This window comes from Cinclus cinclus, chromosome Z (assembly GCF_963662255.1).
Source record: "Cinclus cinclus chromosome Z, bCinCin1.1, whole genome shotgun sequence".
Lineage (NCBI taxonomy): Eukaryota > Metazoa > Chordata > Aves > Passeriformes > Cinclidae > Cinclus > Cinclus cinclus.
Window position 1 is genome coordinate 31500443 of NC_085084.1, and position 27717 is coordinate 31528159.

Sequence of the window (27717 nt, forward strand, 5' to 3'; positions counted from 1 at the left end):
AAAAATAACAACAAACCACCATCCACTATCCCTTCCTATTTTCTTTAATGCATCTCTAAGAAATGAGATACATACAGTGCCTGAAGTAAAATGTAATGTATTTAAGAGAATGGAGACTATCTATCTGCAAAAAACAGCAGCAGATGATGAAAATACAGTTCAGTTTTAGGGGTTTTTTTGGAGGGTGTAGTCAATTATGTTGAAGTTGAAGCTGATCAAATTGGACAACAATGTTTTTGTTTACACCACAGTCAGCAGTTTCACAAAACACATAATAATTAAACAGACAGTATGTTCAGATTCAGGGGGGTGTGCTGTTGGTTAGGGAAGCAAAGTAGTTTACAAATATTACAATATGTGAAGTATCAGGAAATTTGATAGAAGCTAATGCATTCTCCAAGCTCTAAAACTAAACTGTCGGTTTCTGTACTGGCATATGGATTTAGGACCTATATCTGGAGTCTTTTTAGACCAACATAAAAATGTCAATATGTCTCCTCAAACTTACACCAAGAAATATGTGACCACGTAACTGTATAGAGAGGCTAATGCTAAGTCCTGCTAACAGCATTAAAACTCTGAAGTTGATTTCCTGTGTTTAGGAAAATTAAGGTGTACTATATATTCACCAAGAATTTGGTCTATGTATTGGTACCTCTCTACAATTATATTCACATAACATCATCCAGACTTTTTTTTTTTGTTTCCAATCCACGGCAAATAAAAGCTGCTCAGGTGTTCCTGTTTAATGAACTGGGCTCTTCAGTAAAAGCTGTTGCAGAAAGAAAGTCCTAAAGAGGAAACTTTGTAACTTTGCTACACCAAAGTAATATTTACAAGATTTTCTTTCCAGAATAAGAAAAGGACAAATAATGCTAACTGTTTTTGGAGAGAAGAATTTTAATCTGTTTAAATTCTTGCATGTGTGAATGTAATGTACATCCTGTAGATTCGAGTAACACATGATTAGTGACCAAGAACTGTGGACTTACTCTGAAAAATAGTAAATCATGGCCATGACTGCCAAGATGTGCCCAAAGGGTTGAGAATTACTACTAATACCTCTACATCTTTTTTTTCAGTTATGTGTGTGCAATAAAATATCTGAATACATAGTTTTTGAAGACATGTTTATTGAATATAAATGCCTAGGAGGGAATTACTATGGTGTGGGCTCTCTTCTCCTATGAAAGCACAAATTTGTGGTATCTGGTAGAGTGGAGATGAGGGAGGAAGAAATAAAAATCTTTGACTTTGTTGTTGTCAGGCTAAAGACAACTGTACAATTTATATCCCGTTCATTAATTAGCCTTCATATCTTCTGTGATTTTGGGATCTCTAGGAAGGCTGGGTTGAGGTGTTTTTACCATACCAGTGAACATACACACACTAAAAACCAGAATGGATAGCTAATACCACATTATATGGAGAAGAAATCAAAGCATCATTGGTAAATGTGGACTGAGAGGAAAAAGAACTGTCATGACAAAAGCTTTGGTTATGTGAGAGTTGTGTACTTCCTTGTTTATCCTGTGTGACCCTGACTGCCAAGGTTATGTGTCAAGGATTTGCAGGCAATGCATCTGAAAGGTTATGTCTTTTTGAAATATGATATGCAGATTCCACATGCTTAGGAGAGGGCTGCCAAGAGATTGCTGGTAGAAATACTGGTAGAGCAGCAGGTGGCCTATGAGATTAGGGGTCCAGTCTAGATTGAAACCTTGAAATTCCATGATAGTTTTATGTGACAAACTTGGTGGATGAGTTACCCCTGTGCTTCAAACTTGTATAGACTGAAATGCATTTGAGAGAGAGTAGGATTTGTCTCACTGTGTTCAGTGACACCCGAAACACAAGCCAACCCCAATCTTTCCTGAGCACAGTAAACTTATTTTGCCTTATTGCCATTACAGATCTTCCACAATACTAGTAATAAAAAAAAGAAGACAGAGAAGAGTGTATTGCACCTATTGATTTCAAGAGCCTGTTGCTTTATTTGGCTGTTTTCTGTTCAATTCTCTGGCAGATGTCACATATTTTGAAGCAGAGTGACCAAGGTAACTGTAAAGATGAACATATTTGTGTAAACTAATGTGATTTTGTATATCTCAAACAAAATAGAGAGAAGTACTCTTAGAAAAATGAGGGAAAATAATTAATAATGTATAAATACCTTACATTAAGTAAAGAAGAAAAAATATGTTAAGGGAAAAAAGTATGTTGAATTTAAATATCAGAAAGTAAAAGCACAGAACTTGATAGGGCAGCTGGTGAAACTGCTCGTCTTTAATTCTGGCTACTTATGGGAATAGTCCCTAAGGTGCAGAATGATTCCATTATTTCCAGAGAAAGATTTCTTTGCTCATTCTTTCTGTCATAGAAGAACTTCTAAAGTAATTATCTTTAAAAAAAAAAAAATCTTTTTTAAAAATGCTGTTGCTTTTTTTTTTTTTTTAACACCTCTTTCTTTCCCATAAAACCAGACTGGGGACAGGAAGAGTCTAGGACTAATTTCACATGAGGTATTTAACAATGGCATTAGTTCTCAAACTGTGTCTGGCACTTGCATCATTGACCTGCTCTCTGTCTGGTTTGTTTTCAAATCCCACCAGAAACAGCTTCATTTTTGTTTTGTTTAGGTTTTTTTTTTTTTTTTTTGTAATGTTACATTTATACAGTGTTGCCTGATTGCAGAAGTTCAGACTGTCTCTGACTCACAGAGGAAGAAGCTCAGCATCAAGCTATTCAGGGCTCTTCCCAAACAATAAGATAAGCAAGAGGCTGTAGGAAAGTGTGTACATACTACTTTCTACAGGGATCTACAATTTTCCTGCTTTCTCAAGGGGAGCATCCTGTCACTGAAAGAATGGAGTAGATAAACAGGTAGCTATTACAGTACCTGGAAAGGAGCAGGGGAAGAAATCTACTAGCTGGTGCTTGCTCTAAGTATCTTTATATTTCAATCCTCTGAGGATACAGAGAAAATTAGGCAGCTAAACCTTCCAGAAATGAAAAGTATCTTTTTCCTACAAATGTTATTGCTAGTCTGTTTTGGGGTTAATTCAAATTTTCCTCCCCCCTCACCTGCCTGAAAATAAAAGGAAATGTCTATTTACAGGTGTGGGTGATGTACATCCAACTCTGATGGGTATGAAATGAAATATCAGTGAAAAGAGTGGCATTTCCTATAATTACTTTGGATAAATAACTTCATTGTCTTCAGAGACTTCCATTGCATATGAGAGCTATCTAGCAGAAATGCCAGGGCTTACAACATAAACAATTTATTTCTATCAAAATTTTCTGACAGTCATCTTGGAAGTTATTTGGACCAATAATACACATTCAGGGAAGCTTCTGGCTCTGTTTAAGTGAATTAAACAGAGTTGTGGGAAAGCGTTTCTTCATTCACAAAATCAAATCACCCTACTCTCTGCTGGGCTCATTTGTGCAGCTGCTTTGTACCCAGCCATGTTGCTCAGCCTCTTGCATTTGTCATGGCCTCAGCTGAACTGAGCCAGAACTGTTCAAAAAACCGTGAAACTTGAGAAGTGTGAGGTCTGTTACTCTGCAGCTCCTTGAAGGGCAAACTGCATGAGTCACAGGGGGTAGAGCTTGGTATTCTGAATTGTGCATTCAGGCACCAGCAGCGAGTCTCTGGCCATTTCACACACATAACATATTTTCTCCAATGATTTTTTTTTCTTTTTCTGGTGTACAGTCCTTTTTGAATATTGTATACTACAACTGCAGACCTGTGAGCAGAAAGCTGATGGGGAAGTAGGGGTTCACATGAGTGAAGTGTGGGCAACAAAGAGATGCCCTCGTGCTGCTAGCAGACACCAGACGGTTGCACTGTCTGCAGATATGGCCTATTTCCTCTCCATGGTAGATGTGGGCATAGCCTTCAAGGGACAACTCAGATGTATCCATAGTCCACTTGTAGAGATACTGAGGCTCAAACCCTCTCTGTCCTATTTTTGCCTCTCCAACATTAATTTATTGAAAAGCCTACCTGCTTTTTGTCCATCTTCTGTTTCCCTTCAACTGAAAAGAGTAACTGCAATTCTGGAAATGCATATATTCATGCTCCTTTATTACAATAATTGCTTCAAATTGAAAATAAGTACAGCTGAATTACTAAATGCATTTTAAAGGCTGGATAACACAAGGTAGAAAGGCAGGAAATATCACCTTGAATATATAAGTTCTGGAGAAGCAATCTATTTCTTATGTTCAATTTTTGTGTTCATTTTTATGCACCTGATAACTGACCTAAATTCTTACCACTGTGCTTTCAACAACTGAACAGCTTCCTCTGTGTGTAGATTGCAACCAAAAAGTCTGAAAGAAACTCTTCCAGCTGTTCTTCCATTATTTTCCAAAGTAGCTTGGAAAATAATGAAAAAACTTTTTCTCTGCAGACCTGACTGGGGGTAATGTCGTGATCTCCATGGAAGGTGTTACAGTATGGCTGACCAGGTGAATTCAATGGGCATGGATGCTTTCTGTCATGTCTGTGGAACTGGCTGGGCTACAGTGCCAGCTGAGCAGCCTCAAGTCAGTGCAAAGGTACTGAGCTCTGCAGCAAGAAGTGCTTTCAGACATGTTGAAACCACCAGAACTGTGACATGTTTAATCCACCACTACTAGCTACACTGACTGAAAGCTCTGTTATAAAGAAAGCCAGTGAAACGAAGGGGTTTGCTAGCACATTTCAGCCTTGGGACTGCTTTCTGAACTTGCATGGTTAGGAATCAATCTACAAGTCTTTTGTCTCATAGTCATGCAGCACAAGTGGGACTGAACTCCAGGAAACAAGTTGAGCTAATTGACATCTCTTCTTGCCATTTTTTCCTTCTCAATTTTAATTTTTTTTTTAAAGTAGATTTAATGTTTAACTACTGAGAAGCCAAGATCCAAACCTCATGGCCAAGCCAAAGCACTTTTCTAAGGTTTATTTCCCTTGAATCCTGATAACTGATGCTGATGGATTGTTATTGTTTCTATCTTGAAAGCAGGTCAATGTCTGAAAAGGTGGCACAGCATTGTCCCTGACAACAGTGGAGAAACAGACCCTGTGCTTTCTTCACAGCAGTAGCACAGGCTGCCACAAAGAGTGACATCTTACCATGTTTCAGATGTGATAAAAAGAGCACTTTTCAGTCTTTTAGACCATTTAAGAAACAGAAGAATGTAGTGATACAGTGGTGTGGGAGGAAGAACAGAGGTTCCACGCTGCTGCCCCACTGAGGGGCCATGGCCACCTTCAGGTTGGGTGCTGCTATCTGCTCTCTCCAGCAACAGGCACTGGGCCAGTGGCCTCTTAAGTGCCCCAGGGCCACCTCCTTTCAGATCATACCAGGGATGCTGATAGATCCAACTCAGTTGTGCTGGAACAATGGAGGGAGTGGCATGCACCCTTCAGAGGCCTCTTACCCAAAGTGCATTCATTTGCACTAAATAGCATTTGCAAAATAAAAAAAAAAAAAATTTGGAGGTCTGATTGTTATTATTATATTACCTAGGGTGACATGCTATTTGAAACTGCAGATTAATTTAAAGAGTGATTCCAAGATAGGTTTCTTGTTGTCCTACACGCATGTCATGTTCATGTGATTATCATTCTAACTTCTCCATCAGGAAAACTCATCTGCCACATTTCATTTTGTGCAGATTTGTGGTAGTGAGCACAAACACAGTGATATTCTGTAAATTCCAAACTATTCCTGAGATATATGTTTTGTTTGATTTTTGCTTGAAACCACATGAAACCTCATCTCTTGCAATTTATATTAGCCTATGCCTTGGTGCCTGTCTTTTGAGAGGATAGTCTAGCACAATCTCTTTCAGATCTTCTCCACATTTCTATTAGAGTCTGGAGTTCTTTGTTAAAAAAATCCTGCATTGTTTCTGTGTGATGATTAGCCTTCGTATTATTCACATTTTGAAAACTTCTCCATATAAGGTGATAAGCTGGTATTAAACATACAGTGTGCCCCTGTAATTCATTGTTGGGAAATATAATTGCATAGTCTCTTACATTTCACTGATCCCCAGGAACTTAATATCCAGAATGAGGCTTCACTTATACCTTTTCTAAGATCTGAAACCTGTAGCTGGTCAATTTGTCTACTCAAATGTTTTAACTCCATTATTATTCCTGGTGCTATATGATGGTTGGTCATTTAGCTGGACTGGATATTCCTTTTTGTTCAGAGATGTACTTTGCCATAATCCACATAGAATATGCATGCCCTCTTTAGACTCAAGGTACTTTGAAATTCAGGTTAGAAAGGGAACAGCATAGGCAGAATAGGCATAGTCTTAAAGTAGAACCTTTTAATCTAACTAAAAGCTTGTAGCTCGCTTCATGTATAATTGAAAACAGTATAGATTCTCCTAAATATTTGAAGATACTAATGGGTTTAAGTGAACCTGAATGAAAAGGAAGTCAGCACAAAGCTTCAGTTCTCCATATGATTTTGTTACTTGCCATGCTAGTTTGCAACAGGTTCATGATTGTGGCTTATGTGTTTTCTTTCACTGACACTGTGTTGCACACCCTTCAATAAGCAGAAAAGCTCTGCAATCCTCTGCAGGGGAATCTTCTTCATATAAAGGCCTGAAAAATATTTATCTAATAGGTCTTCAGCTAGATCACTGTAACAAAGTCTAATATATGGCAGTATGGTGATGCTAATTGTGGTAACTGCCTCCATTTTAGGAAGTCTACATACCCTAGTCCAGACCACGCTGCACCTGCTCTAACCATGTGCTGTACTGCCCAGCTGCAAGCAATTCTTGGCAGGGAATCAACTGCCTGCATTGGACTTGATGCTGCGCTAAGCCGTAAGTCTTGGGCAGAGTTGTATAAATTAACACAATCCTCCTCTCCTATTTATTATGATCATCTTGCACACTGGGCTGCTCTTGAGAGGTGGGACTTGCTCAGTGCTGTGCTAACTCCCTCTACAGTGAGAAAAACCTGTTCTTTCTAGAGTGAATAAAAGCTGGCAGTTTCTGGACCGAAGTTGATGTGTGGTGAGGCACTCGGGCAAGTCAGTGCTAATCCTATGCACACCTGACTGAAAAGCACCTTCTAAGCATTTATTTTTCTTTATTCTCTCAGTCATGGAGAGAGATAAGATCTTACAGATACCCCTTAAAAGGTTCAGAATAAAAAGGCTAATATACATGATAGCTTAGTTTTCTTTAAATTTGTGCCAACAGATATAGGACCATGTTCGTAAGCCCTAATTCACAGATGTAGGTTAATTTTATTATGCACATATAAGGTTCTGTGTACATAAATTTCCACACACATAAATGGCCGGCTTTGAGTGTGTTTAAGCTCCATGTCTGAACTGTTCAGATATGGCAGTGCTCTTCCCAGGCTAGGGTTGGCTTGGACCTGGGTAGCCAGGAGTACTGGCTAAAATTTGTGTCCACTTCTACCTGAGCATTTCGATATGCTGATGCACATCTAAATATGGAGCTCTGAAAATGACACACATAAGTAAATGTGTGCTCCTTCCTACCCTCCCCTCAATTTCATTGCTTGTCATCCCTCAATAACTATTATGTCACCCCTTAATAATTATTAATAAAAGGGCAAAAGGACTTTAAGGACTTTGATTTAAAAAAAGAATGGATATGAACAACAAGCTTGGCAGATGGAAAGAACACATTAATCAGAAAACCTTCTGTGGATAAAACTTAGTAAGACTTTTTCATAACTTTTAGTTAGGGGAAAAGAGTTTTCAAACAATTTTAATTTTCAGTATTGATAAGGGTTACAGATTTTATTCTGAATTTTAGACACATTGAACACCTTTTGTTCTTTTATGCTTAGATATGCTCTTAATGCATGGCATATCAACTTGAATGTTTACATATGATTTGACATGGAAAGAGTCTTACAATTTGTAAAACAGTATGCTTATCATTTATCTTTGCTCTAATGATGACAGTGATTCCAACTCAGTCTGGGGAGCTATAGTTTTGCAAAAGCTCACAAGGTATGGACCTCCAGAAGGCAATTAGAGCTCCTAAGCTGTATACCAAACTTTTAGATGGTAAATCTCTTTGCATATTAGACACATCCTTATGGAGAAGCAGGAGGTAAAGAAAAGCTGAGTTGCACAAGTCTGCCTGGAAAGATCTGCAGGCTTAAAACACATAATGATTTACAGAATCATGAATTGCAGAGCATTTGCAAGCATAAAACATATGAATGTATTATTCTGATTCTTCAAAAAAACCCCTAAATATGAGTAAAAAGTACTATTTAAATCAATGCATTTAATTTTAAGCATAGTGAACAGGTCTATTTGTGATCTTACATTTCAGTCCTTCCAAGCAAGGTATCTTTGCTCAGTGTCTTTAAAAAGCAGACTAGCAACAAGACTCCCAAGAAAGTTATAGATGGAATCAGTGTCTGGAATGTAGTGGAAAGGAGGAGTTTAAAGCAACTGAAAGCAGAATTTTCCTACTGGTGAAACTAAGGCAAGAGGTGCATGAAGCTTTACAATTGTAATATGGTAAATATGCCATATGAATTGAGAAAGATTCCTTGTCATTTGTAAACAATCTTTCTAAGAAAAGTCTACATTTAAATATACAGTTTCCACGATCTATCATAATGATACGTTTTCCTTTTGGTGATCATGTACATTGACAACGATAGAGCTAAAGTTTTGGAACTAAAAAGTCAGTAACGGGTTTTGTGGTACTACAAAAGTCAGACAAGGGAAGACTAAAAGGAGTATAGTGTCAGGAGTAAGAAAATCAAACCAAGAGTGCTTTGTGCTCTCCTGAATAGAAGTTTATATCTGTCCGTTCATGTAGTATATCCCCATGCAGCACCTTAGTGCTGAAATCAGGTATTACAAGAATAAAGTCATATGTGCTGAAAATGCAGATAAAATATCTGTAGTGAGCTTGAAGGTGCATTAAGACATAGGACTGGAGTATTACATTTAAACATTTGTTTTTTTGCTTTACAGAGAAAGAAAAGAATCCAAAATAATTTGGCAGGTTGTTACAGAATGTTACTGATGGAAATAATCCTGATGCATCTCACCATTGCATAAAACTGTGGCAATAATATTAAGTTCAGGCTTCTGAGTCCTAGTGAGTAAAAGAAATGGAGAGGCCAAAGATTGACAGCTGCTCTTTCACAACAGAAATAGCCGGCTCAATACTTAGCTGGATCTTAATTAAAATTGACAGATTGACAAGAATTTTTCAAGTGGAGCTACAGTTCTTTAAAAACCCAGCTGTGCAAAAAATGGGTGTTATACATATATCAGAAAGATGTAAACAATGAAAGAGCTAGTTCAAGCTGACAGGAGAAAAAGGAATGTATTCAAGCTACAGAAAGAGTATTTCACATTCAATGTCAAGAATAATATTCTAAACTAAATGCAAAAAAGGAGAAAAAAAGAATTCTAAAAGTTGACTATTAAATTCCAATATTATTAATCACTACTGGCCTTATGACCACTCACAATCTCATCTAGTTAAGGACTGCACTAGAAAAGTATTAGGACTATAGAATATCCACCTTTTCCTTTGGAAATGAACTCCATAAAAACAAAAGCAGAACTGCAAATACTATGCATACTGCTTGTTATTTCCAGTCACAAAATACCACAGCCTGTAAATAAGGCACGCCAAAGGCATGCAACTGTCCTGCTCTAGGGGGAAAAATACTGCAAAGTCATCATCTTTCTCAAGGACATTAAAAGTTGGAGAAATTTTTGACCTCTTAATACGCATGCAATACCTCTGGATGTCACTTATACATTCATAATTTATACATTCGTAACACCAGAACGGGAAGATCCTTTAATTCGAATAGGCCTAAAGTGTCTGCTGTTTTTCAGATTATGCATTTGGTTTGGGGAATTCTGGTTGCTGGAAAGAACAGCTCTTCTGTCTTGCCCAGAAGGGTCTGCCCTGACTTCCTGCATTACTCTTTCCTGCCTGTCCTTGCTGACTAGAAGTCACAGTGTTTCATAGAGCAATGTGCATTTCCTTCAACCAGCAAACTGATTACCTCTAGGCAGACGTAGTATTACTTAGAAACAGTCAGCCATGTCCAACTTGTTCAGCTACAGATGTCACCCTTTTCTGTAAACCAGGGGAGAGGCAGACTGGACTGGCATATTTTGTAAATAGTAAGTACTAAAAAATGTCTCATAAAGTCAAATAATTTCCTGTTATAATTTTTATAACTAGGAATTGTGAATGCAAGTTGCATGTACTGAGCATTTAAATTTACCTAGTTTTGCTACTCTGGAGCATAAACCAGGAGAAATGTCATTCAAAACCTTTTCACCAGTGCCTACTGGCGACTATGCTTTGTTATTTTTTTTGTTGTTTTTTGGCTTTTTCTTTTCTTTAATAAAGTAGGAGACCTTATTTTTATGCATGAAAATAAAGCATTATAGCTACCCTACTGTTGTAACTCCAGTCTATAGCTGGCTTTTTACAGGAGATTTTGGAAATATTGCTAGAAGTGTTTTGCTAAGCTTGACTGCATAGCAGGAACAATGGGGATTGCCCAAACAAAATGTATACAGAACACTGTGTTGCTATCACACAACTGTGTATACTGTAAGTCTGTGTGTCAGTCATTCACTCCAGAAACACAAAGAAAGGAGTGGAGAAAGTAGCAAACTAACACTTTCAAAACCCAAATAGCATTATTAGAAGACTTCTGGGTGAAAGTGATGCTTTTGATCTGGAAAAACCTGGCATTGTTGTGAGACTTTGAATAAGTAAACAGGACTTTGCCTGCACTTTTTGCATGCCAGTAGCTTTACGAATAGTCAGTTTAAAAGATCATTGCTATGGGCATTGCATAAATAATTTTATATACATAAATACATATGTATATATATATTATCTATGTGTGTACCAATGCATGTTAAATAAAAGCCCCAACAATATTTTAAAAACCCATAGCTTACTTCGAGACTTATTTTCTAGGATAAACTATATTTTTAAATAATTACTTCAGAAATCAAATTTACGATGACCTTTTAAAATGACTATACATATACAGCACACTGTTAGATTAATATTGGTTTTTTTCCCCCTCCACTGCAAGCAAAGTTTAGACAGTTAGCTTTCATACTTAGAAATAATTATTAAGCTTAAATTTAGTTTCTTAAGAGTTCATAATTAGGTCTTTTGATTGTAATTTTTTTGGTTGTTAGGTCAAAGTAATCAATTAATTATGTGCAGAAATTAACATTTTCATTATATTAGATTATGTATTGTAGTCGTAAAGCTTGTTTGAAGTGCATGAATAAAAAGTGAAATTACAGGAAGAACAATATAATATAGCAATACTAGGTGCATTCACTGTGCATCTGAGAGGAGGAGGGGGGAAAAAAAAAGAGGAGTTCTCACTCATTTTGGCCTAAAATGTGTTCAGGTTTCCAGGATTCTGACATCAGAACCCAGATAACACTGGCTAGAACCATAGGGCTTTACAATAAAAGCTAAAATATTGACCATATGATGGCAAAAAGTCTTTATTTTGCAGTTAACTTATTCTCTTCTAGCTACTCTCTGATGAAGTTGGTGGTGCTGTGGAGGATGATCTCCTTCTTCTTGACAAAGATCGTGATCGTTCAGCACTGTAGGCAACATGCTTATCGTAATTTTGTATCTGAGCCTCGAGGAATTCCCTCTGTTGCTGGCTGATTGTCTGGCTAATCAGTCCAGGAAGAGCTTGAATGCTACCAATTAAAGTTTCCAGTTTAGTTTCCAGAGTAACAATTCTCTTCTCAAAATCTTCACTTCTTTCATTTAAGTCAGAAATCATGTCATACATGATGTTTTGAGTCTGAAAGTAGAAGGATGTAAGTAAAGGTTTAGAGAGACCTTACAAGTATTTGTAACAAGTAGCACAACTCTACAAGGGCTTGTAAAAGAGGATATGAGTATTATAACAATATATAGTCTCCTGATATAATTTCCCCTGTAGATTAAATTACAGTAGACAAACCTTCCTATTATATTTCTTAAACAGAAATGTAATGCCTTTTAGTACGACTTTAGACGTCGAAGTCAAAATCAATTAAAGGCCAGACCTTTGGAAATTCCGGTGCTTGGGAGTGCACCAGGCTAAGCTTTTTGAACAGCCAGTGTAAGCCACCAGGTGACTGAATGCTTCACTGATGTGCTCCATCCTTAACTGTTCTTGATTCTGGTTTTAAATACCTTCATTCTTCTAAGCAGAGCACAAATGTTGTTCACTAGCTTGCTCCTAAAACTGAGCAGATTTTGTTGAATTGAATTTCTTGAGTAAGAGGAGTTGAGTGGATTTTTTTTTGAAAAGTAGTGCAAGGAGTAAAAACTCATTGGTGTGCTTTTCTAATTTTGCACTCTCCAACCTATCTCTACAAAACACATCTTGAATACAGCAAATAGATAGAATGTACTTTAAAATGACAAAATGGTCAGTAACAATGTAATCTGAAATGTGTTATTTCATAGAGACTTGGTTAAAAATAATGGCTAAATGTCTGCTTCTTATGGACTGAGGCTTCAGATTATTTAAACTAGAGTTAAAACTGGATGTGATTCAGTTGAAAACCCAGTTGAAATTTATGAACCATCCAAAGGAAAGGAAAATTAATTGAATGACAGCCTAAAGTGTAAACCACTTCAGTATCAGGCGTGTTATGACCCATTGTTCTGCCGCCTGTTTCAGGATGCCAGCATAACCCTTGAAAGTGGTCTACACAAAATATTAAAGTCCTTGTTAGTTGCCAGAACCATTAGACTGAACTGTATTTTCACCTGAAGTTGTCAGGTGATTCTATAAAGCAAGAGGTGAATGAACACTGAAGAGTTTAATCTTTGCTTTGATGCACTTGAAATTGAGGAGGATTTTGAGGTAAATGAAGAGGTGTACAAGAAACCCTTAAGAAGAGCCCATTAATACTTTTAATGTAGACTCAAATTAAGCTCACAGTAACTGTTAAATATTATGATATAATGAGAAATCCAAAATGCTATCAGCTCAGTCCTCTAGCTTTCTAGTTACTATACATTTATGAAAAATTCTAGCAACAATAAAGCAACTCACAACTGAATAGCTTCTTTTACCTCAAATGATCAACTCAAATGATTTAAAAAAGATTTAAAAAGCCTTATAATATATTGGCAAACTAGGCAGCTATTATTCACTATAAAAACTTAAGTGAATGCAGATCTAAATTTACTTGTCCAAAATTACGGCTGCATACGACAACAGGAAACCAGAACCTCTAACTCCAGTCTAGAGGCTATTTACTATGTAAATAGTAAATCCATCCGTCATGCCACAGTCACTATCACCACACGGTAAATCTTCTTACTACACAGCACTACACCACTACAGCCCACTCACAGTTCAGCATTTACCATGAGCACTGCAGTCACCTCAGGAACTCTCAGGATCAGCTTCTCAATTGTGAAGTTTTTTCAAATGTGCAAATAAATAAATAAATAAATATGACATATTCAAACTTTCATCAGGTTGTTTCTTTCAGTAGGTGCTACCACAAAACACACGTTTTTGTTTGCTACAAATAACAACCTTGTTAAGAACAATATTTGAACATATAATGCATAACATTTACACTTAAAAGCTCTTCATTTTGAAAGGATGAATGTTGAAACAACAGTAACTGCCTACTAACCTTTGCCAGGTCCACCAAAGTGTTGGCTTGATCATTCAGTTTCCTTTGTTCCATTTTTACACTTCTTAATCTAAAAAGTGAAATTTTAAGTCAGATTTTTTTTTTTTTTTTGTATGAGGTTATACTAGGATTTCTACCGAGCATGCACAAAACTTACAAGAGCAAATAACTGCATGGACAATGCCTTGACTACTTTGTGTAGAGTCAGAATCAGTCATGTGCCTGCTACAATGAGAAGCATGCTTCTTCAACACCGCAAAAAAGGAAAGAGCAAGGAAATGTGATGTCCTTGAGAATACCATTGGCCATGGTCAAAGTTGAATTCAAAAAGGAAGATAACCATTTATCCAGACTACATGAAAGAAAGCCAAAACATTCCCCAAAGCCTCAGTATCGTGACAAGTAGATATAGGAAGAAACATAGAACAACAGTTTTTTGTCATTATTGTTGTAGTAAACAAGAATCTTCCCATGCCTACATGACTAGATACAGGTATTAGCCCTGTTCTGTCGGAAATGGATTGGGTTAGCAGGTGTTGGAACCTGATGAACATACAGTGATAAGTGAGTTTCTCCTTACTTTAAACAGAACTTCCATCTGACCAGCAGCTAAATAACCAACATGCTTGCCAATACATTTGGTTTTCTTAGATAATTTGCGAATCTAAATATGATTACATTGTAAACTTACATAATTCCTTTTCAAAGCACTATTTAAACTGTAGCATTGAAAAACTATGAAAGAAGCAACAAGGGTACATTTATTTTCTTTGATGCATACTTATCTGCATTACCATTGGTTATGCATATTTTTTGCAAGCTATAGATATATATGACCCTTCTTGTACATTCTCTGATATGAACCCCTTGTTTTCCAGATTAACTAGAGGAGTGGTTTGTAGATTTGATTTTCACAAATAGGCAATTTCTCCCTTAAGTATGATTCATTTGTTCAACATCTCATAACAGATCCATACTTGGACTTTCAAGGACTTTTCTGGCAGTCCTAGAGCAGGAAATAGAGTTTTGCAAAACCAAGGTATCAATTTATAAACAATGCATGATAAGGTACCACTTCAGTCTACCAGTGTGTAAAGGGCTGACCAAAATAACCATTTGGTTAGCTGTCAAATGGAACTAACTTTGGCAGCATTTTGTGACAGGTGTGTTACCAATGCATTCTCTGCCCATTTTTCAGTGGTATTACTCAGAAGGCTAGTTTAAAGAAAATCTTCTTGAAGGTATTCCAAAACCAGAAAGTTTCTTTCATCTCTTTAGTTTACAAGCTTTTCCTTTCACATCTCAGCTAACTGGTATGAGAAAGTAAGCTGTGGAGAGTGAAATATTTAAATACCTCTAAAATAAAAATAGAAATAACTCTGTTAATGTAGAAATGAACTGATCACATAAAACTGACGTTCAAGGAGCTTGTTACTGGAATTATTAAAAGGAAATTATTTCACTGGAGAATGACAACCCCAGTGTTTTGGTGACCATTCTCTCAGATAATTTGCAGAATATGTGTTTTCTGCTTTTCTCAAGATTCATTGACTCATCTGTTTGACAATCAGTATTTTAATTTTAAAATTCCAGGAAGTTCGCTATTATTGTACAAGTACCAGTTGATACCAACATGATAATTCTTCATGGTAACCAACCCAAGACCTACCACAGGCTGTAAGAATGTATAGATATGGCAAGTCTTTAGCTGCAGCAGCCGGATTTAAATAAAACAAACAGACTTTCATAGTATAATTCATTAAGATAAAATTTTGATTTTATGAACTTCACTTATCACAGAAAAAGATCATGACTCTGGATCGCGTTTCCATGGCAGCAATCAGACCACTGAAGTTCACAAATAAAAACTCTATTTTTTTGCATGCAGACAGTGGTAAATTCTGCAAGTTTAGAAAGGAACAGCTTATACAACTTACTTCCGAGCTCTATTTTCATTTTGTTGAAAAAAAAGACAAAACAAAAGAAAACAAAGTGTAAAATATACTAAAACAACCAAATGAGCACAGTGGGCTCGATTCAGCAGGTGGAAAGTCCTAGGGATTTGCTACTTTTGATCAGTAGCTGCCTGAGGAGGAGTCTAACTCAGCTGCACTCATGATAAAGGAACCTGCAGTATCTTCAAGCCTTTCCATTAACTATCATATGTAGATTTTCTTATTCATACAATACATAACATGCCTTTTTATGTATTATTTCACCTTCATCTTATCTAGAGTGCATGAGAAGCAGAACACCCAGACCAGCTGAATGCATTTTAGAGCTGTGACCATGACTGCTATCATGATCTAGTCTGGTTTCTTTTATGAAATTGGCCCTGAAATGCCACTCCTTTGATTTTTGTCTCCAGTGAAATGGTCAGAAGGTGAAGGAGGGGGACCAAACAAAGCTTATGACTCCAGAAAGATGGAAAACAGTAAGTCACTTGAGAAAAAGTACAAAGATGCAAAGGGATGAAAAATTAATTTTTATCCATCTACTCAGCTACTGGAAGAAGGCAAACTGCTAGTTTGCCTAATGTTTTCATCCATGGTGCATTCTTCAGCATACTGAAAAAATTACCTCACTTGTCTCCCTGAATACAAAAGTTTTGGGTTGGTAGTACACCCCAAAGTGGGCAAAGTGGCAAAAGATAGAGAGAAATTATTAAGATAGATGTGCTATCTAGCTGTCACATCTATGAAAAAATTACTGATGCCACCTTCTTCACCTCACCTGATTAATTGGTTTTTAAGGGAGGTGCAGAACCCACTTTATATCCTGCAAAGTTCTTCTGAGCTTGAGTGATACAAAAAGCTGCAGATCGAGCCTGCTGTGCTTTTTAGATTCTTTTCTGAACATATGTGCTCATACACACACAGACACACAAACACACACACACACAAAATAAATAGTAAAGTTAAAAATGTTAAGGAACAACCTTTTGCAATCAAGGATTCAAGTTTAGCAAAGATGCACATGACATTCCATCCTCTCCCCAGATCCCCTGCCACTCCCCTCCACCTCCCAATCCTTTAAGCTAAGCAGAATGGCCAAACTACTATATAAAAATATACTTTTTATATTCAGACAAAAATGCTTCAACTTCTGTTGTCTTCTCATTCCTCAAACTATTTACACAATGACACAGTAACATTTAATCCTGCAAGCTGCTAAACCCAATACAGTAATCAAGGTTTATGGAATACTTAATAACTTAACCTTAGCTACCTACTGCTTTAAAGCATTGCTGTGAAAGAGAGAATGGTTGTTAGTCTAAATTTATTAATAGGAAATGAGTAAACCTGGCCTTTCCTTCCTGTCTTTCCTGCAAGATGCTACATAGATTTTCATCGTGGATACTTCCTTCACATCTGTACACTGGTTGTCTCAGGCACAGACCTACACTCAAAAGTCATGAAATCATCAGTTTGAAATTAATTTATCTACTTCTTCCCTGTAATTCACAGGAACTATCTTCATTGGCTGTACAAATGGCTGCCTCTGGCTGGATGGGGATAACAAATAGAACAGATAAAAAGATCCTGACCCTTCCTCAAAAAAATTCCTGAGGACAAAACTCTGGGGTTTTTTCCTCACATGTAGTTCAAGGAATAGCAACCATTGTGCAATTCTTCTCATTTGCATGTGCTTTATGATAAATACATAGTGCAAATTTTAGATAATTACTTGTAGTTTGGCAATACTATGGCACAGCTTAATCCTACCACCAGTTTTAACAAACTGGTTAAAAGTTTCAGGCTTGTTTTCAGACCCTCAAGTAGAGGGGAAGGACTCATTTGAATAATGCCAGAGGTGTTTAATGGTCTCAACTATTGGCATACACTCCCATTTTCTAGAACAGATGGCAGGGGTCATAGCTGACATCCCAACATTTCACCTTATGAATATACAGTGGAGAGGGGCAACTAAATGCTGGTGGGCCATGAAATGATACTTGATGAATATTCTTTTCATTAAACTCTAAATACACACTGTCTTCTATCACACCACTCTGATTTTAAAATAGTAAGACATCTGCTATAAAGAAAATGTGGTTGATTTTTTAAATTTTATTTTCCTTTTGCTTATTGTAGCTTGCACCTTTCTATCTGGAAGCAAATGCATAAAAACAAAGGATAGCCTAAGTGGCAAAAAACAGGAAGTTTTAGATAATTCAAGAAGCATGGGGAAACTACTAAAAAACTTTAACCAGTTTATATGGGTATAAACTGCCAGCGTACCTTTTCATTTTATTGTAAACAGATAATACAGTAAAACCTTGTCTTTCTCTTACTTTTGAAAGAAAATCAGCTTCCAGAACAATCTTCTATGAAGGGAAGGGAATGGGGGGGAGGGGGGAGGGAGGAGAGAGGGAGCAGGATGGGACTAAAAGTGACTGAGAGAGAAGGAAACTGACAGAGAAAACACCTTGAGAGGAAAACCAAAGCAAAATAATACTTACTGATGAATAGCTTGTAAGAATTTGCGTTGATGTTTCCTTACTTTTGCATGGTCTATTTTTTTAACCAGCTTTGTGTTTTTATAGATTAACCATGTTTCCCTGAGTACATTGGCCGCTGCATTTTTCACCTGTTTAATAAAAGAAAAACACCAGACTGACACAAGTAGTATTATGTTTTCACTTTTCTGTTATTAACTCTTCCTAAAGCTTTTGAAATGCTGTCTTAGTGGAAGTGGGTACCTCAAGAAGCTGCAGCCCTGAGGGAAGAAAGCAACCAGATTAAGGGGACTGCTGAGCAGTTTCCTTTTTATATAGATGTGATGTTCAGATCAAATATTTTTGCATCCAGGAATAATTTTCCCTCTTCAAAGAGTTGGAACTGTTTGCCATTTATGGCAATATAAATTACAGTGAGGAAATACTAATGCATTATCTGCAAGTTAATTAAGTGTATTCAATAGGACCATAACATTTCTCTCTTTCTTGTTCTATGGTTAGCACTTCTTAATTCTCGTGGCAATTTAACAGTCTTTTAAATTTCCAGAGCTGTTTGAACACTTTTTCCCTTTCATCCCTTTTTCTTTTTTTTTTGGGGTAGAATTTAGTTTTTATACTTTTATACTTTCTTTTTTGATATTCTGCAAGAAGATGAAAAAAAAAATATATTGTCAATTAATGTGGACAGAATTCTATTTCAAAAGTGCTTTGATTTTTTTTTTTTTAATGAGTCTTTCCATAAAAGGTTAAGAGTACCTATAGTTCTCCTTTTAGGACATCTACAATTTTCAAGAATGCTTAAAAACATAAAAATAACTTGGATACAATGTTGATTAATGGATGAATGACTAGGTTACTTGGAAAGAAAAACTGTCCTAATTATTCATCTTTATTTTCTTTCCCTCCACCTTTACATCATGCCAGTAACTGCAGAGTCAGAGCTAAGCCAATGGCTAAGACATTGCAGGAATGTCATGCAATAGCTTGGCCCAGGAACAGGCCCCCCACCTGACACCTGTAAGTGTTGGAGAACCTTGTCCTGTCTTCACTGAAAGAACAGCCATGGTTTAAGGATCTCCTCACCATCCCGAAGTAGCCCTTGCATTTCCACAAGGTATGGTTATCTTCAGGCTGTGAGGAAAGCTCCCCAGCATCTGCATGATTTGTTATCCAATGTGCATCTCAGATTTGTTTGCTTGGTTCACTTTTCATGTGCTTTGAGTTTCATGAGCTTGAAGCTATGATAGCACCACTTGGATAAAGTATTAGACTAACATTGAGATCTATATGAAAATTAGGTGAACAAAATAAACTTCAAAAGGCATAAATAAACACCAGACTCAAAATCTGGCCAATCATGAGACACATTTTGTGCTCAGCTGTCAGATGACAGTAGAAAAGTTACTGTGTAAGAAAGGAACAAATTTTTTTCTGTGGTCTAATATCAAGAAGACCTTAACAGACTTCAATAGGCATGTAAATCAATAAGCTCAGAAAAACACCTTGTCAGACATCATTTATACCTATATAAAAACTATCTTCTCACTCATCCTTAGTCTTTCCCTGCTGTGACTCTTTAGAATTAGTGGTGAGCAGCACGGAAGTGAGAGCCAGTGCAGCCAGAGCAATGTTCTGAGAAACACAGCATGTGGGGATAGCACAGGGCTCTCTGCAGCACGGGACCTGTGGCAGTGCAGGGCTGCATGGAGCTGCAGCAGGGCAGCCACCCTACCCCTTGCCTGGAGCAGAACTACTGCCTCCATTAAAATTTGCTGACAACTTTCAGTTGCCCTCAATTTAAAGAAAAACTCAAGGCATTAAATTTTTAAACTTCCAAAATAACACCCATGATAAAGTTCAGCAAGGGTACCAAGCAGGAGACTACTTAAAAACAAATGCAGAAATAAATTAATACACAGTATTCCTTTTCAGTTGTGAATATAAAGTGTGACTTACTCTTTTAGTTAGCTGAGTGTCCATCATGAAATTATGCACATGTTTTTCAGCTTTGGTAAGTTCTAACTTCCTTGCCACCACAGCTACCACCAGTGCAGTGCACCCAGCACCCTGAAAACAATAAAACAAACCCCCAAGATGTTACTACTGCATTCTGCAGAGTTTTTAAGGAAGTTTTTCCTTTCCTGTAAAAGTATGGCAGGCATCAGGTGATTCATCCCAGGTAAATATGGTGAACACGCTAGGACTATTTCATTTCAGAGTACTATGAAAAGTCAGTATTTACAGGCTGGTGAACTATCAGGGCAGCAATATAATTAGTGAGTGGCATAATTTTAAAGTTCTGCTTTTTTTTTTTCCTGCAGGGGTTGAAAATTTGAACATATCCCATTTCTAAAACATAAACAAAGGGTGTGATAAAAACAACTTTTTAAACACAGAATGTTAGTAACAGAGTACACTGTCCTTAAATATTTTCTCAAGGTTACAGCAACTGCTAAAGAGGAAATAAGATTAGATTAGTATTTAGCACACACACAGAAGTTTCTTAGGATTTTCTGTAAGCCCCAAAAAGAATAGTAAAATTAGCATTTACTCACTTTAGTATATTTTCCTGTTGTTCTGAGTCCTTCAGTGATCTTTGCCTATATTATTTCTGCTTATCTCATTACCATATAAAACAGAACGCATACACAGGACCATGTCTTCAAAACTTGGACGAAAATACCGATTTTCTAATTTGTGCTCTATGTACATACATGTATGTGCACAACAGGCTAATTCCAGAAGGTGCATGACTCTTTAGAATGACAGTGCCTTTATCAGCATCACAAATCTAAATGCTTCTTTATGGGGCAGGTGAAACAAAAAGGAGGCTAAAATGAGCCAGGTAATAAGCAGTGCCAGTTATGCACATCTAGAGGTATAATTTACTTTACATTATTTACAAATTCTGCTTTCTTAATATTTTATTAAGTTAAACAAATTTTTACAGGCTCTTAAAAAAAAAGTAGAAATATTAAATATATGAGGCAGCATTTAACTTGCAGGTTCATTCCAATCTAGTTCTTATTGCACTTGGGTCAGTTACTCTCCAACATAAAACAATCTCTCATTGCTTCTCATTGAAACGTAACACATTTTGATTCACAGAACTTTCTTCTAGTCATTCTGTATTTCTCCCATAAATTTATTCTCTATCCCCCACATCTATAAATGCCTTAACCTCTCCAGAAAATCCAAAAGAAATCTCAGAATTTAGTTTTCAAAATACAAAATCCATTAATAATCACAGAGAGACTGCAAAATAAATTAACTCATTGGAAACCCTTTTTCCATACAGTGACCTTAGAAAACTGCTTCTTATCTCCCTGTGTACTTACTGAGGTGCACAATGAATTCTGTGAAAGCTTTCAGTTAATCTTTACTCAATTTCCTTGGTAGATTGTTCCAACAAATCCATCCAATTCCTCTCAAGCACCTCATTTTCTGCAATTAGTTCTCATCTTCCATCCTCAACAGCTCTCAGCATTCCTTCAAATGAGTCCCTCATAACTTTAATGCATTTCTTGCTTCTTTCCTGTCCTCACTACTAAGCCTTTGCTGTTCTCTCTATGTTGTCCACTCTTGTGATAATGGAAGTTCATGGGAATTTACTTTAAGTTTTCCTCTCTCTATGAGTCAAAATGGTGCTAAAAGTTCTTTTGCTTCTCCAGACCCCATAAACAGTTAAAAAGGAAGAACGCAGCCCACAAAAATTAAGGCTAAGCACTTCAGAAGCCCACGGAGCCTTCGGAAAAGAGGACAAGGCAGAAGACTCTCTAACACATCCTACCTCCCCAGAAAACAGAATGCGTTTTTTTATGTCTTCTTCCTGTCAAGGGAAATGCTGATATGCAGAAGACTTCTCTGTAGACAAATAAATTAATGAATTACCCCATATAATAGCAAGGAAATGAAGATAAAAGCAGACATCTTTTGGTTCAGTATGTCAGGAAAACCAGGGCCAGATGTTGATTTGATGACATAACCAGAATTCTGCCTGCCCACAGCATGAAAGCCAGATTGGAAATGAGCTTATTAGTACAGACCACACTGGCACGAAACACCTGTTTAAGCTAATTCACTGGGGGAGAGAAATAACACAGTTCTTTGGAAATCCCCCTCAAAAAGGCTAGAGGAATGGTGGCAGGCAAAAGAATTTGGTTTGAGGCAAAATCATTTCAGCCTTTGAGACTAATTCCCATGTTTTTTCAATGTGGCACAGCAGATGCAAGGGCCAAATGCTGCCAAAAGTAGGATTTTTACGTCTCACATAAAATATACTGCCTGCAGCATCACAATACTGTCACTGGCAAGCTGTGACAATTTGCACTGCTATCTTCCTCATCTCCAGAACAGCTTGTTGTGATGGCAAGGTATTCTAGATTCAGCTTAAACCTCTTGGTTTTGTGATCTCAGAACATGAGCTCCTTTAGTATTTCTCCAGAAGTAGGAAGTATTATACTACCTGCATGTTTACATTTCACAGTACTGTGAAGGGAAAAAAAAAAAAAATCACTCCTAACAGCCTACAACGACTAAAATTCCACTTAAACTACATTATGCTAATTAATATTTTACATTACAACAATGTACAGGATTAAATAGCTTCCCTAAAGAGCTCAACATTCTTAAAATATTAATAAAGTGAGAATGATTCAAAATTGCAGAAATTAAATGGAGGCAATATTGTTACTTTAAAAATGGTAGCACTGTGTGCATGATACTTGTGATGTTTTTTGAATATGTTGACTCACAGGAAAATCAGTAGGCCAGCTTATATGCCCAGTTTGTTATATCAATACTCTGTAACGCATCAGCTATTTATTTATTAGAATTATTCAAATTAAATAAAAGCACTAATAATTATTTCAACTGCAGGAGGGGTTTTCTAGAGAATAAAATTTTACAAAATCTTATATTTGATTACTGCATTTTATAACTTTCAATATCATTATTTTTATCCAGTTGTCAAGTAAATAGTAAAATAAATTATTGCTTCAAGCTCTTGTTCAGGAGAATTATATGTAAGATGAAGAAAATTAAAAAAGCAGAAACATATATGTTTTCAGGTATCAAAGCACTAATCAATTCTATCTGGAATTCACATTCCTTAATAAGCTGTCTGACCATCTCCTTCCTGCATTACAGAGTTATTGCAGTGTATTTTGGCTTGGTAAGCAGCCTGATTTTAAGGGCACTCAGGACAGAAATTATTACAACACATGCAGTGTAAGCAAATTTATCAAGCCAAGGCTAAGGTTAGACTACTTTGTTCATTTGCTCCACTTAGTGGAAACAGGTAATAACAGAATTAACCATCCATTAATTTGATGGTATTGAAGTATTCTATGATCAAGCATTCGCCCACAACCACCCATTTTAAAAGCTGATGCACCTGAATTCTTCAGTTTTCCAGAAAGTGAGTACAAGCTGAATGAAATTTTCTACTAAAGCATGAGAAATCCTTAAAGATCACCAATTTAATAACAGGCAAGATTAGGACTCCACTGATGAGCTGAGCAGATTTTTTGATCCTGTTTGCAAGGATCAGAAGATGAAGCACATGAATTTCATCCTGAATGCACAGTATTTCTTGCTTGATATACAGTGTAGCATATTAATCTACAGTAAAAGCAAGAACTCTGAAAATAAACATATCCACAGTGTTCCAGCTGAGCATATCAACAAACTCTGGACTTCACACTGGAATCAGATCTCCAATGGGGATGTAGAATTTGCTTTTACGAGCAGTACAACCATTAGCATAAGGTTCACAACCATTTACAGAGGACAGAACTTGCCTTGATTGTCAATCTATTTAGCTGTTGTCCCTTATGAAAACAATTTGATGTCACTGCAAGCAACTTGAGGGCATTATTCATATCTTTAATTCTAAATATGCTGTTCCTCTTATGGACAAAGAATGACACCTAAAGTTCAAATGCTCATGCAGGCACACAACAGTCTGTGAAAGACATTCTTCTCTGATAGAAATGTAAGTGAAACTGTATGTTGACATTTGACTCAAATATAGTTAGGCAGTGTTAGACATTGGTAGGATAATAATTTTCTCTGTTATGTAAGCCTAAATGATGACTGATACTCCTTAAAAGAATGAATGGAAGGATGGATTAAATTGAGGGGGGAAATAATGCCATCAGGCATTGATGTCAAGCCTGTACTATTTGAAAAGGGAAAGAGAAGAAAGATGACATTAATTGTGTTTTACGTTATACTTTAAATTTAGTAACTGAAAAAAATGCTTAAACATGACCCTCAGAAAAAAGCATGACTATTACTCGGTGTTGTCTTTCACTTTACTTTCAGGCATAAATTGCAACTTTCCCTATCTTCTGCACAGTCTCTCCTCTTGGCACTTGGTTCTGAATTATTGTAAGTTTCCTTTCAACTGCTTTAACAAAGTAAACTATGTCTTAGACACATTAGAGATTGCTACAATGGTTATTTTCTTTGCCTGTCATTCTTGCAATGCTACTCTGCTCTCTGCTGATGTGATCCTTTCTCTATGGCATCATACACAGAACATTTGCCTTCAATTGCAGTATTTTATGATTCCTTGTGGATTTCAGCTCTAATAATCTCTTTCAGATAAGATCTCTGCATCACTTATTTAGTTCATAAAAACTCCCTAGACACATATAAAACTAATATATAGTTTTCTTTTAAAAATTTCCCCTTTTGGGTTTAGGATTTTACTTACTACAAAACCTAGCAAAACCAGTTAAGGTACATCAGATGCTGGTATGCCAATATGACTTGATCTGATCCTAAATAATTCCTCAGTATTTCCCATTCTATTTGCTCTGTGGGAATGATAAACTCTTCAGAAATTTAGACTATGTATTTCTATTCTATTTATACAGTACTGGTATCAATAGGATCAGGAGTCCTAAAGGGCTACAGAAATATAAATAAGAATTAATAAAGGTGGTAGGTCTGTATCACCCAGTTATTGTGTGCACATTATGCTAGACCTGACTTTGCCTTTTTCTTCCTTGTGAAAGTTATTCATCAATATACTTACTATATACCAGCTGAGATGCCTTTTATAGTCCAGCCACAATCCTCTGTCCTCTTCACTTATGCAACCCACCCTGAGCTTTCTGCTGATACTAACAGAATCACCACACCAAAGCCAACTAACTAAAAGTTACTACAGAGAGCTTTACATTACAGTAAACCACAGCTGACACAGCCATGGCAGCTGGAGGGAAAAAGCTGGTGCTTCCCACAGCACACAATGAAAATGTGGCTACAGATTCTGGATCAAAACATGCTTTCACTACCACTCACAAGTGGTAGCACAGACTGAAGGTTAACACTGCTGCAAGGCAGTGATTACAAAACTACAGGGCTCAGACTCCAGGTGTAGTCTAGCATGTACATCTAACATCCTCATCAAGGCCCAGTGTTATTGATAGCCAGAGAAGTGCATTCAACTCTTCAACCAAGGGTTTTTCTATGGCAAATAAAGCTTAGCACCAGCTGCATTTTCAGTTAGAACTGAAAGCACCGTTTGGTCAGTAGAGAAACCCTAAAGTCCTCTAAATAAATGCCTCTGGCATTGTCAAGTGGTTCTTTTTTTGATAAGGTTTTGAAATACCTTTAAAAGACAACAGTAAATTGAGTCACTCCTGCAACCACCTGGAGGGTGCTATTGGTGAGAAGGGAAGCAACACTGTGTATCAGTGTCTCTGTTGAAGTCACCTGGCATCTTTGGTTTACTGCACTGCAAGTGAAATGAAATCTTTAGTGGTGTAGGTGTCACAAAAATGTCCTGCTATACTTGCCTGTAGCTGAAAGAAGGCAGTTGCCACATTTCTTGCTCACTTCTCTTGGGATCCACTGAGGGAGAGAGAAGGTGCGCTTTGCAGACATATGGTTCTGGTGGGAAATTTAGCTCTGCACCAGAAAAGGCACAACATTCCTCCTGCTGCTCTGCACAAAATGAAAATCCTGTAAGAATTTAAACAGGCATTTTGTTCATTTGGCTCTCTCAAAGGTGGACATACATGACCACCAGGGAAGGGAAAAAAAAAATTTAAAAAATGTTGCTTGAAGTGAAAAAAAAGCTCTCCAAAACAAGACAGACAAAGGCTAGGGAAATGGTGCTGTATAAATGTGGGTTTGCATTTGTCACTGTTTACTGGGAGAGATGAGTAACCTTTCAAGACTGAAATAAAATGAGTAATAGGACATCAACTAACTATGCTATTTCAGCCAAAAGGTTGATCTAAAATACCTTTGCATTATTTATACTTCTGCGTATTCAGTATTTGCCTGGCTACTATTGTCTTCAGTGGAGTTTGTCTGCATTACACCTAGAATTTTATTGTAACATTTAAACTTCTGATCTGTATAAGAGTAGATGAGCAGATTTGTTTACTTCTAATTAGTCCAAAAGGCTTTTTAGCAATGTTGCAAAAATAGAAATAATGAAGACCATTAAATGTTATGTATAAATGTGAAATTGATTAAATACTGCCACATATAAGAATGGGTATTCATAAGTGAGGGTGAAGTAAACTTCTTGAGAAATGAAAGCTGGGTACTAGGAGAGACATCTGGGACAGCACAGGAGATAATGATTTATAACATGAAGGCAGTGTCTCTTCTACAGGGGAACCTACAAATGACTGTAGTGTTAACTCAGAGAAGCCTGACAATTGAATATGCTCTAGTAACTGGGCTTCTGGTAAACTGTCAGTGGTCAGCATAGCTAAAACTCCCCTGGACAGTTTATCCCAAAATGCATAAAAAACTTTTTGTTGAGCAAGGGTTGAAGTCCAATTTAATTAAATGAGCAGGCTTAACAGCCTTTAAGGCTGATAGGAAATATCACTTTAATAATTCAGGATGAAAGCTACGACTGATGTTCTTGTTTTTCACCTGTGTTGTAAATACAAAAGTTTCATATGAGAATATGTGTAGAAGTATACAAAAACTGCTGTATTAAATTTAAGGTTATTCCAAATGAAGTTACATTTTCTCAGAACAAAGAAGTTTTGCTGCAACAGTCTTCAGCTCCAGCCATACATACGTAAATAATGACAGCATGAGACAACTGCTTCTCTTTCCAGCCAGGAACTAATTACCTTTGAATTTACTGAACTGCATCCATAATGAGACCTAAGTGGGAAACAGTTCCTGTGTCCTCCGACACTTCAAAACTTCTGTGCTCTATTGGTACAAACTAAAGACTTTCTGAATAAGCTTTTTTCCCTTAATTTTTCTAGGTTTGAAAAATGGTGAAACCTTTGAAGAGGTTAAATGGAGTAGAGCCTCTGCCATTCTCTCACCTTTTAGATCACTGCTGTCTCAACCACTACTTCAGGGATCATATTTTGAAGCTTCTCAACTTGATTTTGGTAATTTATGATTCTTCAGCTAGAAATTTCAATCCAACAAGCCACACACATAAAATAATCCCAAACTATCTTTATCCTCTATTTCTGCTATTTGGTGTGCTGGAACAATAGTAGAGGAGCTGACAAATTTCTCAGCAGCCCAACTTTTAATAGCTTTAGCCCT

The 27717-nt window shown here is 36.8% G+C and overlaps 1 protein-coding gene across 2 annotated transcripts in view; it reads right to left on the minus strand.

Moving 5' to 3' along the window:
- Positions 1–11575: 11575 nt before the first annotated feature.
- The window catches only part of KCNN2 (potassium calcium-activated channel subfamily N member 2), a 67965-nt gene continuing 51823 nt past the window's right edge, over positions 11576–27717 (minus strand). For both annotated transcript variants that reach the window (XM_062513210.1, XM_062513209.1), the window contains 4 exons: positions 20122–20232; positions 18169–18296; positions 13707–13776; positions 11576–11863 (listed from right to left, as the gene is read on the minus strand). In XM_062513210.1, the coding sequence (XP_062369194.1) occupies positions 11576–11863; positions 13707–13776; positions 18169–18296; positions 20122–20232 (597 nt within the window). The remainder of the gene's footprint in view (positions 11864–13706; positions 13777–18168; positions 18297–20121; positions 20233–27717) is intronic.